Source organism: Marmota flaviventris, chromosome 2 (genome assembly GCF_047511675.1).
Source record: "Marmota flaviventris isolate mMarFla1 chromosome 2, mMarFla1.hap1, whole genome shotgun sequence".
Lineage (NCBI taxonomy): Eukaryota > Metazoa > Chordata > Mammalia > Rodentia > Sciuridae > Marmota > Marmota flaviventris.
The window spans coordinates 74445016-74465954 of record NC_092499.1 but is presented as its reverse complement, the minus strand read 5'-3'; the positions used below and the strand labels follow the sequence as shown (position 1 = coordinate 74465954).

General features: G+C 37.8%; 1 protein-coding gene across 2 annotated transcripts in view; it reads right to left on the bottom strand.

The window, feature by feature from the left end:
• Window positions 1-409: 409 nt before the first annotated feature.
• Armh4 (armadillo like helical domain containing 4) overlaps window positions 410-20939 on the bottom strand; it is a 112476-nt gene continuing 91946 nt past the window's right edge. The window contains exons 5-7 of one of the 2 annotated variants that reach the window (XM_027929381.2): window positions 8487-8518; window positions 734-868; window positions 410-491 (exon numbers count right to left, since the gene is read on the bottom strand). In XM_027929381.2, the coding sequence (XP_027785182.2) occupies window positions 423-491; window positions 734-868; window positions 8487-8518 (236 nt within the window). In that variant the 3' untranslated portion in view covers window positions 410-422. The remainder of the gene's footprint in view (window positions 492-733; window positions 869-8486; window positions 8519-20939) is intronic. The other variant, XM_071607271.1, reaches the window with a different exon arrangement.

Sequence of the window (20939 nt, the reverse complement as noted above, 5' to 3'; positions counted from 1 at the left end):
TTTGTTAAGATTTCAATTTCAAAGTCGAGCATGCCTTGGTGGCTACAATCATCACACTTAATGCAAGTAATCCAAGTCAAGGAAAAGACAGTGGAAAAATACAAAATATTTACCCTACCTAATCCAGCTATTTCTACTGAACAACATTATGCTGTGTATTTATAAATTGTAGCCCATTGTTACAGGAAGTTCACTACAGAATAACCAAACACTGTGTGTTACATTTAGTTTACAGCATGCCTTTTCTGCTCAGTGCAAGAAAAATCTACTACCCAACAGGTCTAGAACTGACGGCCTGATAGCAGCAATGCAATAGAAGTTGTTGTTTTTCCTTCTTCTTTCTTCTTCTTCTTCTTCTTTTCCCCCAAAATAAAAACAAAATTACAACATCATTGAATGTCCCAATTAAACCCAAGTCCAATTCAAAATTCATCTTCGGAACTGTCAGCTAAGAGCATTACTCGATCTTGCATGCTGTTGAATTCTCTCTGCTAGAGAAAGAAAACAGAAACACATTAAACTCTTTCTGCCACAGAACAAAGCTGAGAAACAGGCCCACTTTAAAAGACACACTAACCAATGAAGCGAGGCAGCAGCTGCAGCAGCTAATCCAAACCACTGGGCACGTCAACACCATTCGTGCACCATTAAACCCTATGTGCTTTATTAAGGAAATTAGATAAGCAAAGAATGTTCTGAAACTGATTAGGTTTTGCTCTCGTTGGTTCCATACCTTTCTTTTATGCCTTTTGAAGCCATTTCTCCTTTGGCGATTCATAACCTTAATGCTGTAGAGTGCCCCCAAGATGAACAAGGCTCCAGCTATCCCCACTCCTACAGGAACCAGCATCCCAGACATGTAGCCAGCCTGCATAGAAAAGGAAACACACATTAGGATGCTGAACAGACCACAGCCCTGGGTTCCTCATTTCTGCTGATGGCAGCAGGATTTTATAGGCTTTGAGTTCTCTGCTCTGTTATCAAATAAGACAGAATCTAAGGGAAAAAAAAGTGCTTTCTAAAGAGAAGGCAACAGAGAGAGGTATGACTATTTTGGGATATTTCAAATACTTAGAAGTGAAGTACTGAAATCAGTCGGCCAGATCTAGTGGCCCCTCCAGCCACGTGCTTATGCACATTTGTCAACATCAATGACAGAAATATAATTTGTATTAAAGATGGATAAAGGGAGCTTCTGAGAATGCCAGGACTATTAAAATGCTATAAATTGGAAACAGCCTGAGTGGAGCTTCAAGGAGGTTGGAGTCCTCTGGAATACTGTGTTCCTTGGAGGGTAAAAGAAGAGCCTTGGCAGCAACGATATTCTTTCTCTCTCTCTCTCTCCCTCCCTCCCTCCCTCCCTCCCTTCTGCATTACAGCAAGAAAGGAAAGCTCAAAGTGCTTGTAAGTGAGCAGAATGTGAGAGTGGCTGGAAACAACAGGGAAGAAAAGAGCCTGCAGAGATAGGAGGGGTGTGAGATGTTACAGAAAAGGCAAAAAGGGACGAGGAGAAAGCATGTACATAAGATGGATGGATTCACTTCTATGAATGGGATAATCTGCTCAGTGGACAAGACTGATGCCAAGGGTGGGGGGAGAATTCTGAGTGTTCCCAGCCCCAGAGAAAGGCAGTGGCAGAAGGGGCACAAAGATCCCTACCAACAGCCTTGACACCTCCAAAAGATCCTGGAGGTATCAAACCTATGCATGTCCCAAGACCATCAAGAGTTACTCTAGACACTTTGGTTCTAAAAGAGCAGAGAGATCCCCATATATCCCTGGGCTCGAGTAAATAGCTCAGGATCCACCCACGCTCAGGGAAAGCCCATCATAATACATAGGACCCCTGCATGATGGCAAATAAAACGCCCACGGGCTACGGGTATGTACTAACCTAGAGAGCCTTCAGGGGAAAACCCAGATGTGGGGTTGTCTCCCTAGAAACTTATCTAAACAAAATATATAAATTTTTTAGCAGGGCACAGTGGAATATGCCTATAATCCCAACAGCTCCAGAGGCTAAGGCAAGAGATCTGGAGCTCAAAGCCAGCATCAGCAACTCAGCAAGGCATTAAATAACTCAGTGAGACCCTGTCTCTAAATAAAACACAATATAGGGCTGGGGATGAGGCTCAGTGATTGAGTGCCCCTGAGTTCAACCCATGGTACCCCCCCCAAAAAATTTTTTTTTAAACTAAAATAAGTACTTTAGGTAAGTCTTATGTGGAGGAGGGGGATCTATTCAATTATCTGACTATTTCTTTAATTTTTAATATAGCACAAACTATTTTTATTATCTTTCAGTATAAGCAAAAAACAGAGAGATGCACAGAATAAAATTTTCCTAAAGGACTGGTCTGTGCCATTGGGGCCCTTTCCTAACATTTCTAGCTACGAATCCAAGGTAGAAAAGCACCTCCTTGTGCTCAGCCAACTCCCTCACTGGTTCTGCCTTTCAAAGTCTTGAGTTAGGACAAAATATGGAAATTTTTCCATTAATTTGAGAACAATAGCATTTTTTCATCAGCATACTAAGTATCTTTCCTCAAGAAACAAAGCCCAGTCAGTTTTTCAACAAATTAATATGCTTTGTAGAAGCCCAAACTTTTTCCAAAATTCTTCCAGATCTGCTTAAGGCTTATTTAAAACACTCTGTAATTTTCCATGTAGGAAAACACTGGACAAAAGAAAAATTGGGGTGCTCTCACCAGAAATGTGAGAAACCCAGTCGACTAGACTTTTCAGAGCTATGAACAATATTCGGCCTTTTGGAAGGTCAACTTGAGCAACCCCTGCATGGGTCTCCACCAGCTATGGAACTTAACCCCACTCCACCAACCTGAACACTCCAAAACACACCACTCCTTATTCTTATTGACACATTTGGACTTCTTATTTCTAGAGTTTTAAATCATGCAGATTCCACAGGAATTCACTGAATCTCTCTTTTTTGTACTCCTTCCTTTCTTTTTCTTTTTTTTTTTTTTTTCTTTTCCGGTAACATCTGCCTTGCTTTCAAATGACAAGAAAATTACAAGATGGAAGCAAAGCAATCCATTGTCTTCAAATATAATTCTAATGTTTTTTGAAAACTGAGTAATAAGAGGAAGCAAGCTCTTCTTTTAGAATTGCCTCTTATTTCTTTAAAAAATGAAAATTAATAAGATGGCATATACACATGTTTTAAGTTATAAATTGTGACTAATACCTTCTGTTTGTTCAAAATTATTGGATGTGTATGTGACTCCAGAAATGACACCCTGAGAGGGATGCAATTCCACTGAAGGATTATTTCAACCAAGAAGGCATCACCTGAATCTAATCACAAGGAAACAGCCAACAAACCTAAAATGAAGAATATTCTATTATTTTTTTTAAAAAAAAGGACTGTTCTTTTAAAATACCAGAATCATGAAAGACAAAATATGTCTACAAAATGTTTCAGATGAAAGAAAACTAAAGAAACATGACAATGAAATATGTTATATAATCCAAGACTAAATCTTGTACTAGAGGAGAAAAAATGCTTTCATACAGGTATTTAGGATCTATTGAAAAAACTGAAATGTAGATGTCAGATGACATAAGAGTACTATATCACTGATACAGGGAATGAAGCTAATAACTGTGCTAAGATTGACTAACAAAATATTTCTATTCTTAGGAACTGAGGTATTTAATAGTAAATAGATCATGATATAAGTAACTTGTCCTTAAATGGTTCACAAAAAGGGTGTGGGTGCCACAGGTGACAAATCAAATGGGGAAAATATCAACAATAGGTGCACCTAAATAAACGGTGGTAGGGATGTTCTTTGTACTATTCTTCCTCTTATAGCTTGCCCACAAATTTTAAATTATTTCCAAATAAAGTTTAAAATTTTTTTAAGTAGATTATAGTCAAAATATGACTAGAAATACTTGTTTTTATTTATTTGGCTTTGGGATTTGGGGTTTCTATTTGAAGTTTATGAGAAAAGCATCCTCCCTTCTTAGGCAAATAGATTTGTTGGGGAATTTCCATTGTCAAGAAAGCTCTAAGAAAACCAGATGACACATGGTACTGTGTCTAGCCTGCTAGATTGGGACAGTGCCCTTAGGATTTGGATGCAACTGTGGTTCTCCAACTTGAGCATGCAGTAGCGTCACCTGTCAGACTTGCTAAAACACAGATTGTTGGGCCCTATTCCCAGGATTTCTGACGCAGAGGGTCTAGGGTGGGTCTGAGAATTTGCTTATCTAACAAGCTCCCACAGGATGCTGATGCCACTGGTCCAGACCACACGGGAGAATCACTGCTCTGAAGTCTCATCTGGGCCGTTCATCTTCTGAATGCCTTTCTAAAGCTAGAAGAAACAGAACTGTCTTGGTGACAGTCATCCACAACAGAGCTGATATTTATTACACAATTAAAACAGATACTGCAACTTCAGTTTGGAAAATGCCATTTATATGTTGAAAAGATACATCAATAGGTAGCCAAGGTAAGATTTGTCTAACAAACATCATTAACTTGGATATTTAACCCAAAAGGTTAAGGTTACTGAGTGTTATTGTCCCTCAATGTCCACTTTTCTTCTTCTATCCCTATAAGGTTTCCAATTTGGGACTTGGTACAAAATAAAGACACTGTTCCTTGGCTTCCATGAAGCTTGGTATGGCCAGGTGATAAACTTCACCAAGAAGATATGTTCATGGCTTGGGAAAATTCCAAGACATGTTCTTTTAAAAGGGAGCTGAATTCCATCTAGAGACAAGATGTTGCTGAAGGAAATAAAGACATTGGAAGGGTTGGCCTCAATTCCCGTGCAAATTTTTTAGCCTGATACACAAATAAATGTCAACCACTTCTTTCTATTATCAAGGGACATTTTTGGTGGTATTGTGGGAACTGGATTAGGGTTTCCCTCTTGACACCAGAAGCACTGGGGCTAGTGTTTTGTTTTGGTTTAGATAGCCTTGTATAGAAGTAACTCTTCTAAAGAGAACAATGCTTATTTGTACATTCTAGAATGTTCCAGATCCACTAAAAAAAAAAAAAGACTGATGTTCTGGTGAATTTAGACTCATTGAATTCTGGCCCTCAATGCTCATACCCTAATTTGTAACCATAGGGCTCTATTTTCCTGAAATGCTGAAAAATACAGCATTTACTTCACTGTCAGTGTTTCCTACTGAGACTGGTTACATCAACTGTGGCTCATTCTCACTGTGCAATAAAGCACATCTGTCACTAATGATGTAGTCAGAAATACTTGATTGCATGGGATATATACAATGAACTCATTGCAAGTTAAAACTATAAAGATTATGTATATGTATGTACAGCATGTTGTAAAAAGAACACACACACAAATGCATTTAAAAATGTCTGGAGGAATATAGCAAAATGTTAATAAATAATGATCATCTTAAAGTAGTATTCTCTTTTATTTTCCTTCTTGCTTTTTTACTTCTCTTAAAATTTCTAAAATAAGCATGTTATTTTTTAAATATTTTTGGATGTTGATGGAACTTTATTTTATTCATTTATTTATATGTGGTGCTGAGAATCGAACCCAGTGCCTCACACATGCTAGGCAAGCACTCTACCACTGAGCCACAACCCCAGTCCCATAAGCATGTTATTTTAATGTAAAAACTTTGTAATATAAATTTTTAAAGGGAGGAAGACCCTTTATCCACCATCCTTTAAGAATGACAGAGAGCCTTAATTTGTCCTTTTAAGAGGAAGAAGTAAGTTGGGTTCAGTGGTACCCACCTGTAATCCCAGCAGCTCAGGAGGATGAGGTAGGAGATCAAGAGTTCAAAGCCAGCCTCAGCAAAATCGAGGCATTAAGTAACTCAGTGAGACCTTATATCTAATAAAATACAAAACAAGGCTGGGGATATGGCTTAGTGGTCGAGTACGCCTGAGTTCAATCCCCGGTTCAAAAAAAAAGTAGTAGTATTGTTAACCTCCCTTTTTTCTTTTTATTTCTAGCTAGAATATATACATAGCCAAATTAGAACTGCCACCCAAGAACATAAGGTGACCTTGGGAATGAAGGTCAGAAACAGTGGAGCATCAGACAGCAGCAGCTTGAGTCCCTGTCGCTATGTCAATCCAAATTAACCTTTGATTATTATCTCCAGATTAATAAATAAGAAACAAACATCTATCTTGGCTAAGCTGTTGTCCTTGGGGGTTGTCCTCACTCATAGCTGATCTAAGTCCTAACTAATATTGAAAGACTAAACAACAACAAAAGGGGCAATTCAGAACTTTTGAAAACACCACCCTTTCTAGAGCCCAGTTAACTAATAGAGAATCTATACTGGAACAATTGATAAAGCTTAACCAAGAGGGTGTCCTGGCTTGGCTGAAGAGCCAAGTTAAATACGTAGTTTAGAATTCAGTTCTAAGGGATTCTGAGACTTTCATTAAAGAGACAATAGTTATGCCCTCAAATTCTGAAGATGATGACTAACAAGACTTTTATAGATGGTAGATGAAGAAGGGAGGAAGGAGATGCATACATTGTATATACATATGAATGGACACATCAGATGAGCAATGAATATTTCAAGTATGGAGGACAGAGGGATATGGGGAAGATCAGAATGAGTCCATCCAAAAAAGAAATAAAAAGACAAAGACATAGACATTAAATATGATCACCATTGTTGGAGGCTTAAGTTTTCTTCTTCCAATTTTTTTAAATTAAGACATAATAAATAAATGCTAGAGAAGAAATTGAAGAGGGCTGGAGAAACTTCAAAATAAGCCAGAAAACAAGGGGCCATATATCAGATTGTTTCTCTTGATGGAAAGGGTCAACAAGAAAGTGCCAGTCTTTTGAGTCAAGATAAGAATAAAGGGTTCATAGGAAGAAACAATAGAAACTTTCTCTAAAGTTGCACAGATTTTTAAAGGTAGTGTTAAATACACACATACACACACACACACACACACACGCAGGTATTAAATTTTGCAATATCAAATTTCATATGGGTCACATACCAAAATTAATTTCTTGGTTGTTTGTTTTGTTTTTGTTTTTGTTTGGTTGGTCCCTACCCCCGCCGCCATACTCAGGAATTGAATCTAGAGGTACTTAACACTAAGCCACATCCCCAGCCCTTTTTAAATTTTATTTTTATTTTTTTATTTTGAGACAGGGTCTCACTAACTCACTTAGAGCCTCGCTAAGTTGCTGAGACTGGCTATGAGCTTGCAATCCCCCTGCCTCATCTTCCTGAGTCACTGGATTACAGGCATACACCACTGCGCCCAGCCAAATTAATTTCTTAAGACAATTTTTTGTCCTTTTTTATAGCTCAGAGGGATATTTTCTATAGAAAAAAAAATGGTATTTGGATTCCTAGCCTGTTTACTAGTCTTTGAATCATATTTCCCCCTGAACAATAATAAGAAGTGCTACCAATATAAATATATCCAATTCTACACTTTTGAATTTTTCTTCACCCAAATCATGCTCAGTCTGTACAACTGGGATCCATTACAAATACCAAACTGGTCCCCCTGACCTCAGCAGCCTTAAAGTTTTCAACATCATTTTTAACATAAACAAACACGTAACAGTCTCAGCTATGTATATGTAAATTATACTGAAAAACAGAAACATAATAGTGAGAATTAACCTAGTTATATCATTTTAATCGCAACTGAATATTTTTTCTCCTTTAACATTGAGTATAGCAAAATAAATAGTATAATTTAAATATGGGAAAATGATCCAAATATATGAAATGCCACAAATGAAAATATATTGAGACTAGAGAACTGGAGGTAACTCAATATCTGATATTGTAAAGATTTCCATTTAACCAAAACCCCCAGTTAAGTCTGAGCTAGGCTATGATAATAGAATCTGACAGAGGCTACACCAAGGAATTCAAGACTCTATCAATATTTTTATGAGCAATTCCAGTTTAAAATTAAGAAGTAATCAAAAGTGAAAACTTAGCATTGAAAATCAAAAGAAAATGAAAATATGAACCTGGAAGGAAGTTAATATTGTCAATCTCCATGTCAGCAGAATTGATACAAGATAGGAAAATATTTTTCCATAGTTGGCCATCCAGACAGGTCAGCTTATTAACACTTGATGAGGAGCAGCACTATAATAAACTACACACACAGTGTAGATTCTTGTCACGTCACACTGGGACAGTAAAGGCCAAACCGAATTGGATTACACTGCTGAAACTCCCTAGAAGAAACTCTACCTGGATATGTCAAGAATATTTTTCAGCTGAACATACAAACTAAGGTATATTCTTATCCCTTATAAAGCCACCTTCAAAGACTAAGGTGTCTCCTGGGTTCTACAGGAAGGAAACTGAAGGAAGGGTCTTTCCTGCTGGGCACCTGGAGGAGGCCTTGTATCTCTGGAATCAAATAAGGAAGCTCTCAGATCTTTTGTTTCACAAAACCTTGTGCCCTTCAAGATAAGTCCAAAGAAAGAAGAGATTTTTCTTACCTTATCTTTTAGTTTCTCCATCCAGCTTCTCACTAGGAAAAAAATAAGAGAATAAAATGTTACTAACTGTCTTTTACTTAGATTTCATAGTATTCAGTTAATTGGACACACTGAAGGGATTTGGGGTCTAAAATACAATATGTCAACAATAGTAACATAATGACAATAATGGTCTTATTTTTATGCCTACTTATTCAGAAATACAGCAGAGAAAACAACCCTTCAGTCATTACTAAGTGAACAATGATTTTTGCTTGCTAAATAGTTTTTCTAATATTAATGACTACTTTGAGTTTGGGGATGTCTGGAGAAAGAGAAAGGAAGTCACCTTTACAGTATCACATTCACTTTTTTCTCTGACAATTTTCCTTTAGCCTTATTTCTTATCTTTCTTTGTTTTTAAGCTCTACGATAATGTGGCACTTGGATCAATGTCAGAGAACAGAAGATATGGGGCAACCAGGGTGGCCTGGCTGTGGCTCCAAAGAGTCAAAACTGCAGTTGCAGTTGAAGATGCAAGAATCTGATCAAAGGCAAGAACAAGAAGTATTTCTGAAACACATGCAGCTTGTGAACTGTACCATGCTATAGCAACATAACCACTATGACTAAGAAGAAGAATAATCAAGTAATATTTATAAAAGCCAACTGGAAAGGGCTGCATCAACTATGAAATTATTCATAGATCATAATTACGATATGGATCATAATTACAAAATATGCCAAGAGTAGAAAGAAGCACCGATAAAAATAAAGACGTGTTGAAACAGCCATGTTAAGGGTGGTTTGAGGTGGAAACCTTTTAAACTTAATTGCCTTCAATATTAAAATAATGTTCCAACACTGAATAAATATTCATTTTTTGAAATATTTTTATTAGTGAGGATTCATTTTTAAAGCATCAAAAAAAGAGGAAAAAGACAAACACATCTTCATTTTTACCTTTATTATCAAGAAAGAGAATTTAGTTTAAAATTTTTTCAGATTTCCTTGAACTTTCTTTCATCTCTGGGACCTTTCCTTATAGAACCAGATAGTAAATACCTTAGGTTTTATGTGCATATCATCTGTCACAACTACTCAGTTCTGTTGCTGTAGTATGAAAGCAGACATAGATGTTATATAAATAAATGGGTCTGGCTATGTTCCAGTAAACTTTATTTATAGATAATGAAATTCAAATTTCATGTAATTTTTATCTGTCATGAACATTTTTCTTTGGTTTTTCTCAACCATATTAAAATGTAAAAAGCTCTCTTTGCTCACCAACCATATAAAACAGTAGACAAGCTAGAGTTGCCCATGGATCATCATTTGCTGGCCCTGGCATAGATATACTCAACTGAAGAATCTGGCAACTCTATTTACAATGTGACTCCAGTAATAACACATCTGACACTACTTACGGCAGCTGACTCGTGTATATGGCTTTGTACCTTACAAAGCACGTCACGTATATCGCATCATTTGACCAGCAAACCGACAAGCATGAGAATCAGATAAGACTATGCTCAGGGAAAAGAAACTGAGGCTGAGAGAAGCTAAGAGATTCATCCACAGTTTTTCATTGCTGTGATTAAATACCTGACAAGAACAACTGAAAAGAGGAAAAATTTATTTCAACTCCTGGAATCAGAGGTCTCATTCTATATGCGGCAGACTCCATTGCTCTGGGCCCAAGGTGAGGCAGAACATCATGGGGGAAGGGCGTAGCAGAGAGAGCTGTCTTCTCAAGGCAGCAAGGAAGTAGAGAGAGAGAGGTGGGAAGGGGCCACAAGGAAGATGCACCCTCCTAGGGCACGCCCCCAGGGACCTACCTCCTCCAGCCATACCCACCTGCCTACAGTTACCCCAGTCAGACCATTCAAATTGATCAGGTTACAGCTTTCAATCTAATAATTTTACCTCTGAATAGTCCTGTATTAACACACGAGCTCTTGGGGGACACCTCATACCAAATCATAACAGTTACCCAGTGAATAGTCACTGAAATTCAAGCCTGACTTAACAATCCAAGAGCAAGACTTCTCTACTACCCATTTCTTTGGGTGCTAACATCACTCTTGCCCTCTCTCAGTTTGAAAATGTGGACGAACCTTTGGCTCTTCCCCTTCCCCCAGTTCTTGGCTTCAATCTCTCTGGTAAAGGTCCTTGTCAAGACCTCTCAGCCTTTTCCTTCCCTCACAACTCCACAGGTCACAACTGGGATTCAGACAAAGAGGATGGTGATCAATCAGGATAAGATCAGGGTCATGGGAAGGACAGAGGAGCAAGTCCCTGGAACTCGAGAATGAGTTCAGGGGTTAGTGATTCCTAGAGTGGGTCCATGAAGAAATGAAGCCCACCACTGATTCACTGAATGACTTTGGAGGAACCAGTGAACCTGTAGACCCTTAGCTTCCTCATATACGAAATGAAGATGGCAACAGATGTCTTGAAATATTGTTGTGAAAATCAAAAATAACGTGCAAACTTTAGTACAGAACTTGACACAGAATGATGGGAAAACAAAAATAAGAATTCTAGGGCAGGAAGGAAAGAAGAAAGACATATTAGTATTATGTTAATATACCTCAGTTATGCCCAAGACATATTTAAATTAAAACAAGAGAATATTTCCAATTCATTCAGCCATTCAACAAATACTTGTTATGCACAATGTGTTCGACCAGGCACTGTGTTGTATACTGGGTCAGTAGAAATTAAGGGACCTAATTCCAGGGAGGAAAGGGTTAGGCCATCAAGTCAGTGATGAGAGTGGATGACAAGAAGAAACAAAGGAACTGAAAGAGTGAGGGATAGAGCAAGAAAGACAACTATTGGGATTCAAGGCAGAACCCCAACTTCAAGAAAGATGTTTGGGATCAGGGAGTAGGGTGGTTATTATAAAGGGAAGGTGAGAGCAGGCTTGCTGGTGTGAGCATGTGCTGATGTGGAGGAGCCAAGCTGGGGCAGGCTGACTCACTACAGGGATAGAGTAGGACAAGGGTGCCCAGAGAAGAGCAAAAGAGGCACAGATAACTGGGCTCATCAAAACAGGCCTGCCCTGGAAACTGCCCATATTCAGCTTCTTAGAGTCAATTTCATGGAGTCTTGCTTTGGATGATTCTCTAAGGAAGTAATTCTCCACTGGGGACAAGAAGGCACATCAGAACAGGAAGTTCCTAGGTGTCCAGGTAATTTGAAAGAGGATGTTCAATGGATCTAATTCTGTAATTTGTAATAGAGAAAAGAAAACCAGGCAAAATCTTCTTGGCTGGTGAGAGGGGTAAAGCACAGAGGATAATGAGCAAGTATTTTCATAGGTATGGATCTAAAAAGATTGAGAAGCACAATTCTTAGAGTATGATTAGAGAAATGACTAATTCGAGATTAAAGATTGGTTGTATTTCCCCAACTAAGAATGTGAGGCCCCTGGGACCATGCCTTGCCCTTCTCAGGTATCTTCCAGGGTCCTCAGCATGGTATGGATACTCAAGTGCTTAATAAACATTTTTTCTTCTTTCAACAATATTAATCGCTTTTAAGTGAGTTCACAATATTTGTGTAATCATGATATCTTTCATAAGGATTCTGTAAACTGTCTCCAGCAAAATGTGCAAGGCAGAATAAAAATTAAGCTTAAAAAATGATCATTTTAAACTTAAGGAATATAAATTGATGAAGGAGTGCAAAGGCAAGGAGAGAGAAAGTTGGGGAAAAAAAGAAGAGAAAATCAGAAAGAAAAATGTTCAATTAAAAGACAATTATTTATAAAGAGGAGAACCAACAACCGTGTTTTTTTTTTTAAAAAAAAAAAAAGAGTAAAAAACATCACATGGGTGAAAAGAGTATAAATTGAAATAGCTTTTTAGAGATGTGAAAGTAAGGGGAAGATTTGCAATCAATATCATAAAAGACTTTTACAAAGTTTATATGTTTTATTTAAAGCTCCTGTTATAAAAGAAATGTATCTCAAACAATCAATCATGGGTATGCACAAAAATTTTGTTTAAATGATATTCACTGCAAGTTTTATAGTAGGAAAGAGAATATAAACAAATGATATCAATATCCAACAACAGAGGATTAGTTTAAAACACTCAAGGGGAAACAAAACCTTAGGCTATGAAATAGTCTAAGAGTGAAATAGTATATGAAAATAAAATTATTTTGAAGTTGATCATGGGGTTGGGAATGTAGCTCACTGACAGAGGGCTTATCTAGCATGTGGGAGACTTTGGGCTCAATCCCTAGCACAGAAAAAAAAAAAATGAAGAAGCTGATCAGGAATACTATAGATGTGATTCCCAAAAAATCAATTTCTATGACAAAACAAGAAAAGAAAACAAAATCATTTCAAAATAATTAAGAGCCCAAGTTTGTAGATAAAACTATGTGGGTTGGGGTGTGGCTCAGTGGTAGAGTATGTGCTTAGTACATGCACACACACACAAAAAAAAAGTTATGTGTATGATTAGAATGATGCACTTCAAACTATTAACTGAATTAAATAACAGTAGTAGAATTATGAGTGATTTTTCTTTCATCCCTTATATTTTTAGGATGTGCCAAATTACATATGATTTCTTATTATTTTTAAATTAAGAGGAACACATTTCTTTAAAACTCACAAAATTCTGTAAAATTCTGCAAACTGAAGTTAGTAGTAGATTGCTGATAGAGAGGAACACGAGAAATTGAGCCCTTTCCACTTGGCTAATTTCTTAGCCCGCAGCTATAGATTCTAATCCCACTGGTTCTGGCTTATTTTCTTTCTTGAAATTCTATCTAATGCAAATTCAAAAAGACCAATATAATGAGGTCTCTGGCCTTCTTCAAGTAGGGAGAGTTACACTGAAAAAAAGGTAGGCACCGATAAAGGTTACACTCAACAAGTCCAAAGCTAATATCACGCTCAGTGGTGAAGTGAAGGCTTTTCCTCTAAGATTAAGCAAGAGTAAGACGAGGGTGCCCACACTTGCCCTTTCTATTCTACATAGTACTGGAAGTCCTAGCCAGAATAATTAGGCAAAAAAAAAAAAAGAAATTAAAAATATGCATCTTGGAAAGAAATAAGTCAAATGGGAAAATAATAAGTTTAAAATACATTATCCTATCTATAGAAAATCCCAAAAATTCCACACCAAAAAAAAATCCTTAGAACTTATAAATGGATTCAGTAAAGTTACAAGATAAAAAAAAAAAATCAACATTTTAAAATCCATAGCATTGGGCTGGGGATGTGGCTCAAGCGGTAGCGCGCTCGCCTGGCATGCGTGCGGCCCGGGTTCGATCCTCAGCACCACATACAAACAAAGATGTTGTGTCCGCCGAAAACTGAAAAATAAATATTAAAAATTCTCTCTCTCTCTCTCTCTCTCTCTCTCTCTCTCTCTCTCTCTCTTTAAAAAAAAAAATCCATAGCATTGCTACATGGTAACAAAAAAACTACCTGAAAAAGAAATCAGAAGAACAATCCCATTTACAATAGCTATAAAAAAATTAAAAATACTTAGGAATAAATTTAACCTAGGAGGTAAAAGTTCTGTTTACTGAAAGAAATGAGAGAAGACACAAATAAATGGAAAGATATCCTGTATTAGTAGGTTGGAAGAATTTTAATATTGCTATAATGTTCAGACAGCCCAAAGTAATCCATAGATTCACTGCAATCACTATCAAAATTCCAATAACAATGTTCACAGACATAGAAAAAGAATCATAAAAGAATACAAAGACCCTGAATAACTAAAGCAATCTCGAGCAAAAATAACAAACCCAGAGGGATCACACTATCTGACTTCAAAATATACTACATTCATAGTGATCAGAACAGCATAGTAGTGACATTAAAACAGACCCATGGGACAACAGGATAAACAAGAGAGCACATAAAACAGTCCACACATATTTGGTCAACTGATTTTCAACAAAAGTGCCAAGAACACACAATGGGAGTAAGGATAGTCTCTTCAAAAAAAATGGCATTGGGAAAACAGTATATCCCCATGTAGAAAAATGAAATTAGACTCTCCTCTAACACTATATAAAAATTCAAAATGGGTTAAAGACTTAAACTTAATCATTTGACCCAGTTATCCCACTCCTTGGTTTATACCCAAAGGACTTAAAAATCAGCATACTGTAGCGATGCAGCCACATCTATGTTTATAGCAGCTCAATTCACAATAGCCAAGCTATGGAACCAATCTAGGTGCCCTTCAACAGATGAATGGACAAAGAATATGTGGTATATATACACAATGGACGATTACTCAGCTATAAAGAAGAATGAAATTATGGCACTTGCCAGTAAATGGATGGAAGTGGAAAGTATCAAGCTAAGTGAAATAAGCCAGTCCCCAAAAACCAAAGGCCAAATGTTCTCTCTGATACATGGATGCTAACCCACAACAAGGGAGGGTAGGAAGAGGAAGAATAGAAAGAAGTTTATTGGTTTAGACAAAGGGAAATGAAGGGAAAGGAGTGCGGATGGGAGTAGGAAAAATAGTAAAATGAATCAGACACAGATTTCCTATCCTCATATATGAATACACAACCAGTGTAATTCCACATCATGTACAACCACAAGAACGGGATCCTAAGTGGAATGGGTTTTACTCCATGTATGTTTTATGTGTCAAAATAAACTCTACTGTTATTTATATCTAAAAACATTAAATAATAAAAAAAATTTAAAGACTTAAATTGTAAAACTACTGGAATTAAAAACAAAGGGGGAAAGCTTAATGACATTGTGCTGGGCAATGAAAGATTTTTTAAAATATGACTCCAAAAAGCATAAGTAACAAAAGCAAAAACAGACCAATGAGATTATACCAAACCCAAAAGTTTCTGTACAACCACAGAAACAGCTAACAGAGTAAAAAAGACAATCTAGAGAAAGGGAGAAAACATTTGTAAAACATTTATCTAGTAAAGGGTAAATATCTAAAACATATAAGGAGCTCTACTCAAGAGCAAGAACATAAATAACCCAACCTAAAAATGGACAAAAGACCTGAATAGACATTTCTCAAAAGAAAACATACATAGGCCAACAGGTATATGGAAAAAAAATGTTCAACATCACTAATTTCATTAGTCCATTACGATACCAGTTTGTATAACAAAATGTCTGAGGCTGGTAGCTTATGTAGAGTAGAGAAGGGGGAAGCAGGGAGAGAAGGGAAGAGAGGGAGGACGTACTGGGGACTAAAATGAAACAAACTGTATTCAATGCATGTGTGATTATGTCAAAATGAACCCCACTATTATATGTAGCTTTAATGCTCCAGTTACAAAAGGGAAAAAAAAAAAAGAGGTTTATGTTGGTTCACAGTTCTGATCCCCGGTCAAGGGCATGTGTCTGGTGATGGCCTTCTTGCTTGCAGAGTCTTGAGGTTGTACAGGATGTCACATGTCAAGAAACACACAGCAAAAGACAAGGAATACACACGTATGTGACTCTTCTGATCTCTCTGTTCTTGTAAAGATACCAGTATGGGATCATCATGGAGACTCCACCCCAGTGACAGTGTTAGTCCTATTTACCGGCCAAAGGCCCCATCTCCAGACACCATCATGGGATTAAGTTTCCCCCTTTTGAAAACCTCACAATGGGGATTAAATTTCACCCCATGAACCCTTGTGGGACACACTCAAACCCTTCCAAACCATAGCATTCATCATCAGAGTAATACAAATTAAAACCATATGAGATATCACCTCACACCTATTAGGATGGCAGTCATGAACAAGACCCAGGATAAAAAGTGTTGGTGAAGACGTGGAGAAAAGGGAATCCTTGCACACTGTTGGTGGGGATATAAATCAATATGGCCACTGTGGAAAACAGTAGGGAGCATCCCCAAAGACTAAATATAGAACCACCACATGATCCAGCAGTTCCACTACTGGGTACATATCCAAGGGAAATAAAATCAGAACATCCAAGAGACACCAGCACTGCCCTGCTCATCACAGCATTCCTCACAGTAGCGAACACATGGAATTCACCTGCATCTCCCATGGAGGAATGGATAAAAAAAAAATGTGGTAAATATTCACAAAGGAAACCCATTCCACCTTAAAATAAAAGGAGGGGAAGAGGAAGAGGGGGAGGGAAGGAGGAAGAGGAGGGAAGGAGGGGGAGGAGGGGAGAGGAGGAAGACGAGGGGGAGGAGGGAGAGGAAGAGGAAGGGGAGGAGGGGGAGGAAGGGGAGGAAGGGGGAGGGGGAGGAAGGGGAGGAAGGGGGAGGAGGAAGAGGAGGGAGAAGAAGGGGGGAGGAGGAAGAAGAGGGGGAGGAGGAATTCCAGCTATTTGCAACAACATAAGAACCTGGCAGACATTATTTTGAGAAATAAGCCAGGCACAGAGAAAGAAATAAAGCATGACCTCACTTATACGTGGAATCTGAAAAAAACTGAACTCACAGATGCAGAGAGGAGCAAGTGGTTACCAGAGGCTGGAGAGGGGCGTGGCCAGAGTTAGGTGACATAGTGGTCTAAGGATATAAAATACCAGCTAGATAAAAGGAGAGAAAGCCCAAGAGATTTGTTATACAAGTATCCCAAACTGCTTATTAATAATATTTTTAATTTTCCTTTACTTTCAATAACAGAGTTTTATGGACTCTACTTATCCCAAACATGCATAAATTCCTTTTCACAAAAGGGGCAAGGGATAAGAGCCAGAGGAGATTCAGGATTTTTCTGAGCTAATAATTAAGATTTGTTGAGCACTTCACAAAATTTTTGCAAGTATTATTATACCCATTTGACAAAGAAAATGAAGCTGAAGTGCTGAAATCACCCAGCTAAAAAGTAGCTGGGCTAGAATAGGAAGTCAGTTGGGGGCACTGGCTAACCTGTTACTCTGACTTTTCATTATTTTCTCCCTCCTATCCCCTCTCTGTCTCTGGGTGTGTGTCATCTTCTGCCTATGTCTCCTGTCTTCTGTTTCTGTACAGTATCTTGCAAATTGTGTCTTTCTTTCTCTTCCTCCCTTTTTCTCAGGCTGTATGTGAGTGTCTATCTTGTTAGTTGGCTCTGTTGTTTCTCTCTCTCTCTCTCTCTCTCTCTCTCTCTCTGTGTGTGTGTGTGTGTGTGTGTGTGTGTGTGTGTGTGTGTGTGTCTTATATGTCTATCTCAATCAAAGAGAATAAACAGGATTTTTGAGGTCCATTTTAGCCCACAAATTTTTCTGACTCAGTCCTACTTGCCAGGGTTGCAGCACCAAGATCAGCACTGGGCACCAACCCATTGAATGGCAGAAATCCTTGGGGAGACTCAAAACTCAGGATGAACAACACTGAAGATACTGAGCATGGGGTCAGAGACATAGTGCTGCTGTCAACAAGAAGACAGTGCAAAAACAGGAACAGATTCCGAGGGAGATGATCGTAAGGTTTATTTCAAATATGTGGAGTTTAAAGAACCTGCACTATATAAGTGTGTTTGTTGGTGGCTTAGATGTGGATATGAAGAAACATAGGCTGAAGACTAAGGTTTAAGTTTCCATCAATCTCCCTAGTATGCAAAGTGTATATTAGCTAGGATTCTCCAGAGAAGCAAAACCAACAGGTTACACACAAACAAAGAGGGATGGAAAGTTGTGAGGGATTGGCTTACCTGATTCTGAAGGCAGAGACATCCCAAGATCTGTCATCTGCAAGCTGGAGACCCAGGAGAACCAATGGTTTAAATCCAGTCTTGTCCAAAGACCTAAGAACCAGGAGGTTCCATGGTATAGTTCAGTCTGAAAACCCCTACAGGTTTGGGTCCCAGGAAAAGCTTGCAGTCTGCTGGGCAGGAGAAATTCCCCCTTACTCAGCACTTTTGTGCTATCTGGGCTTTCAACAGATTGTATCAGAGCCACCTATTTTAGGGAGAGCAATCTGATTCACCCAGTTTATGATTTGAATATCAATCTTATCCAAAAACACCCTAACAGAAAGTCCCAGAATAATGCTTAATCAAATGTCTGAGTACTCTGTGGCCCAGTCAAGCTGACACATAAAATTAATCATCCATCACACAGTGAGACTGCAGACGGTCAAGGTCATGATCCTAAGGAATCTCTACATGTAAAGGCTAAGCAGAAGAGAAAGGGCCAGATGAGACCAGGAAGAAATAGAGAGATGCAGAACCCTGTATGTTTACATGAAATAACCCAGCAGAGTTCATTTCAAGTATTTATGAAGATGTTTTCATATCTCATTGATGAAATGAAATACAAGTAGGTTACAGGGAGCAGAAGCAGACATCTTTGAGGGTGCCATTACTCTGGCAACCCCATCAGGCAAACACACCAGCTTTCCTCACTCCCGAAGGGCATCCTCATTCTCAAGAGAATCTTCAGTCATACCGAGTCCCAGAAATAATCCACTCAATGGTGCCCCCTTTATTGGTTTTCCCAAATAATCCCTTGCAGCCAAACTCTGTCTCAGGAACTCCTTTTAGGGAGAACTTAAACCAAGACAATAGTCTAATTCTGCCAACATATAGGCAGGCTGGCCTATAGTGAATTTCATTCATTTGTGCATTAATACAAACTATTAAAGTGAAAAGAAGAACAGAGTTAAGGAAAGCAGGCATGCTGGCCAAGTTCAAGGTAGTGGCCATCTCCATGTATCTAAATTAATTCCAACTGAAAATCTTCAGGCTACTCATATTTTTTTTCTTTTTTTAATTAATTTTTTATTTGTTTTAATAAAATTATTAAATTTAATAAAATAATTTTATTAAAACAAATTATTTACTTGTTTTAATAAAATTATTTGTCATTCTACATGACAGTAGAATGTATTTATGCACTTTGATATATCATACATAGATAGCTACTCGTATTTTTTAAATATATCCTTTCCATGTAGCATTGCGTAAGATATACTTCATAGTTAGGTTCATTTAGCTCACGTTCAATTTTGCAAGGGTTATAAATATAGTCTTTTTAATCAAATTTTCAACATCACATCTTTCAATAATGTAGGAAACTTGATTTTTATCTTGGTCCATGGAAAGATGTATATTCTGCCTAAATAAAAAATGAAGTATCAGAAGTACTTCTTTGTTCAAAGCATATGTAACTAAATTCCAATTAGAGCTATTTCTACAGTGTCAAGAAATAAATGAAGACCAGCTCTTTTTCTTCCTTGTTATTTAACCGTAAGTGACCTTTTTAATGCAAGAAACAAATAAAGCTTTTTCCAACTTACATAACACACCAAAGAATAAAACTACCCAGTTTTAAGAGTACATGCATGTTTTTTAGAGAACATTGAGTTTATATAGCTGTGAGTTGTTCTCTAATGATGCTAAATATACCTGCTTTAAAAATCACACCAAACCCCTTTCTATAATCATTTGCTCTTCACATAATTACAGAACAGCAAAATGCCGATGAATAGAACGACCTATTTCTTTGCATAGGGCTAAGTGAGCACTAATTGTGCATCCAAGAAGCAATTAATTCTGAAGGCCCTGAACTGATATTTACAGGAAAGGTTGCAAAGAGCCCAGATACCCTAATCTCTGCTTTCAAGTAATATTAGGAATGTCTGTCTTTATTGCAAGCTGAAGAATGACACTGGGCACCTACAAGAAACAGGCAGAGAAAATGTCTTACAAGCAAAAGCATGTCCTGCCAGTATCACTTATTAATGCTACTGGTACTGACAAACTATAAGGCATATTGTCACAACTCTTATGATGAGAAGGCTGCCATAAACTTCATATGGAAATAACATGATACACAAATGAAAGAGGAAGTATCCCTTGGTGTGTCTTCCTATCTCTTCCCAAAAGAGAATCATACAACATTGCTTATTGCTTACTCTGTTTACCAGAGGATTCTGTCTTTTGGAGGAGGATGGGTGCTGGGAATTTAACCCAGTGGTGCTTTACCACTAAGCTACATCCCCAACCTTTTATGTATTCATTCATTCATTCATTCATTCATTTTTACTGCGAGACAGAGTCTTGTAAATTGCTGAGGCTAGCCTCAAACTTACAATCCTCCTGCCTCAGTCTTTAGCATCACTGAGATTATAGATATATGCCATCACATGCAACTTGCCTAAGATATTCTGAAAGCTCTACTGAGCATTGGGGTTTCAAATCTTTTCACCACGGAACAGAAGAGGGATATTCAAGAACCTGAAATTCTCCTTCTCAGGAGATCTCACTTCACATTTGCACTACCTGATCTTCAGTCCATTAGAAAAAAGAGAAAATACTCAGGCTTACATGTTTTTATTTATTCATTTATTTATTTGAATTGACATATAATAACTGTATATTGTTATGGTTTGGATGTAAGGTGTCCCCCAAAAGCTCCCATGTGAGACAAACACCCCATATCCATATTCAGATGAGGATTTAGCAACCATAAAGTCCATCAGCCCTACTGATAGTCCCTCTCATTCTCAATTTTATGTAAACTGATCAACCACTTTAGCTTCAAGACAG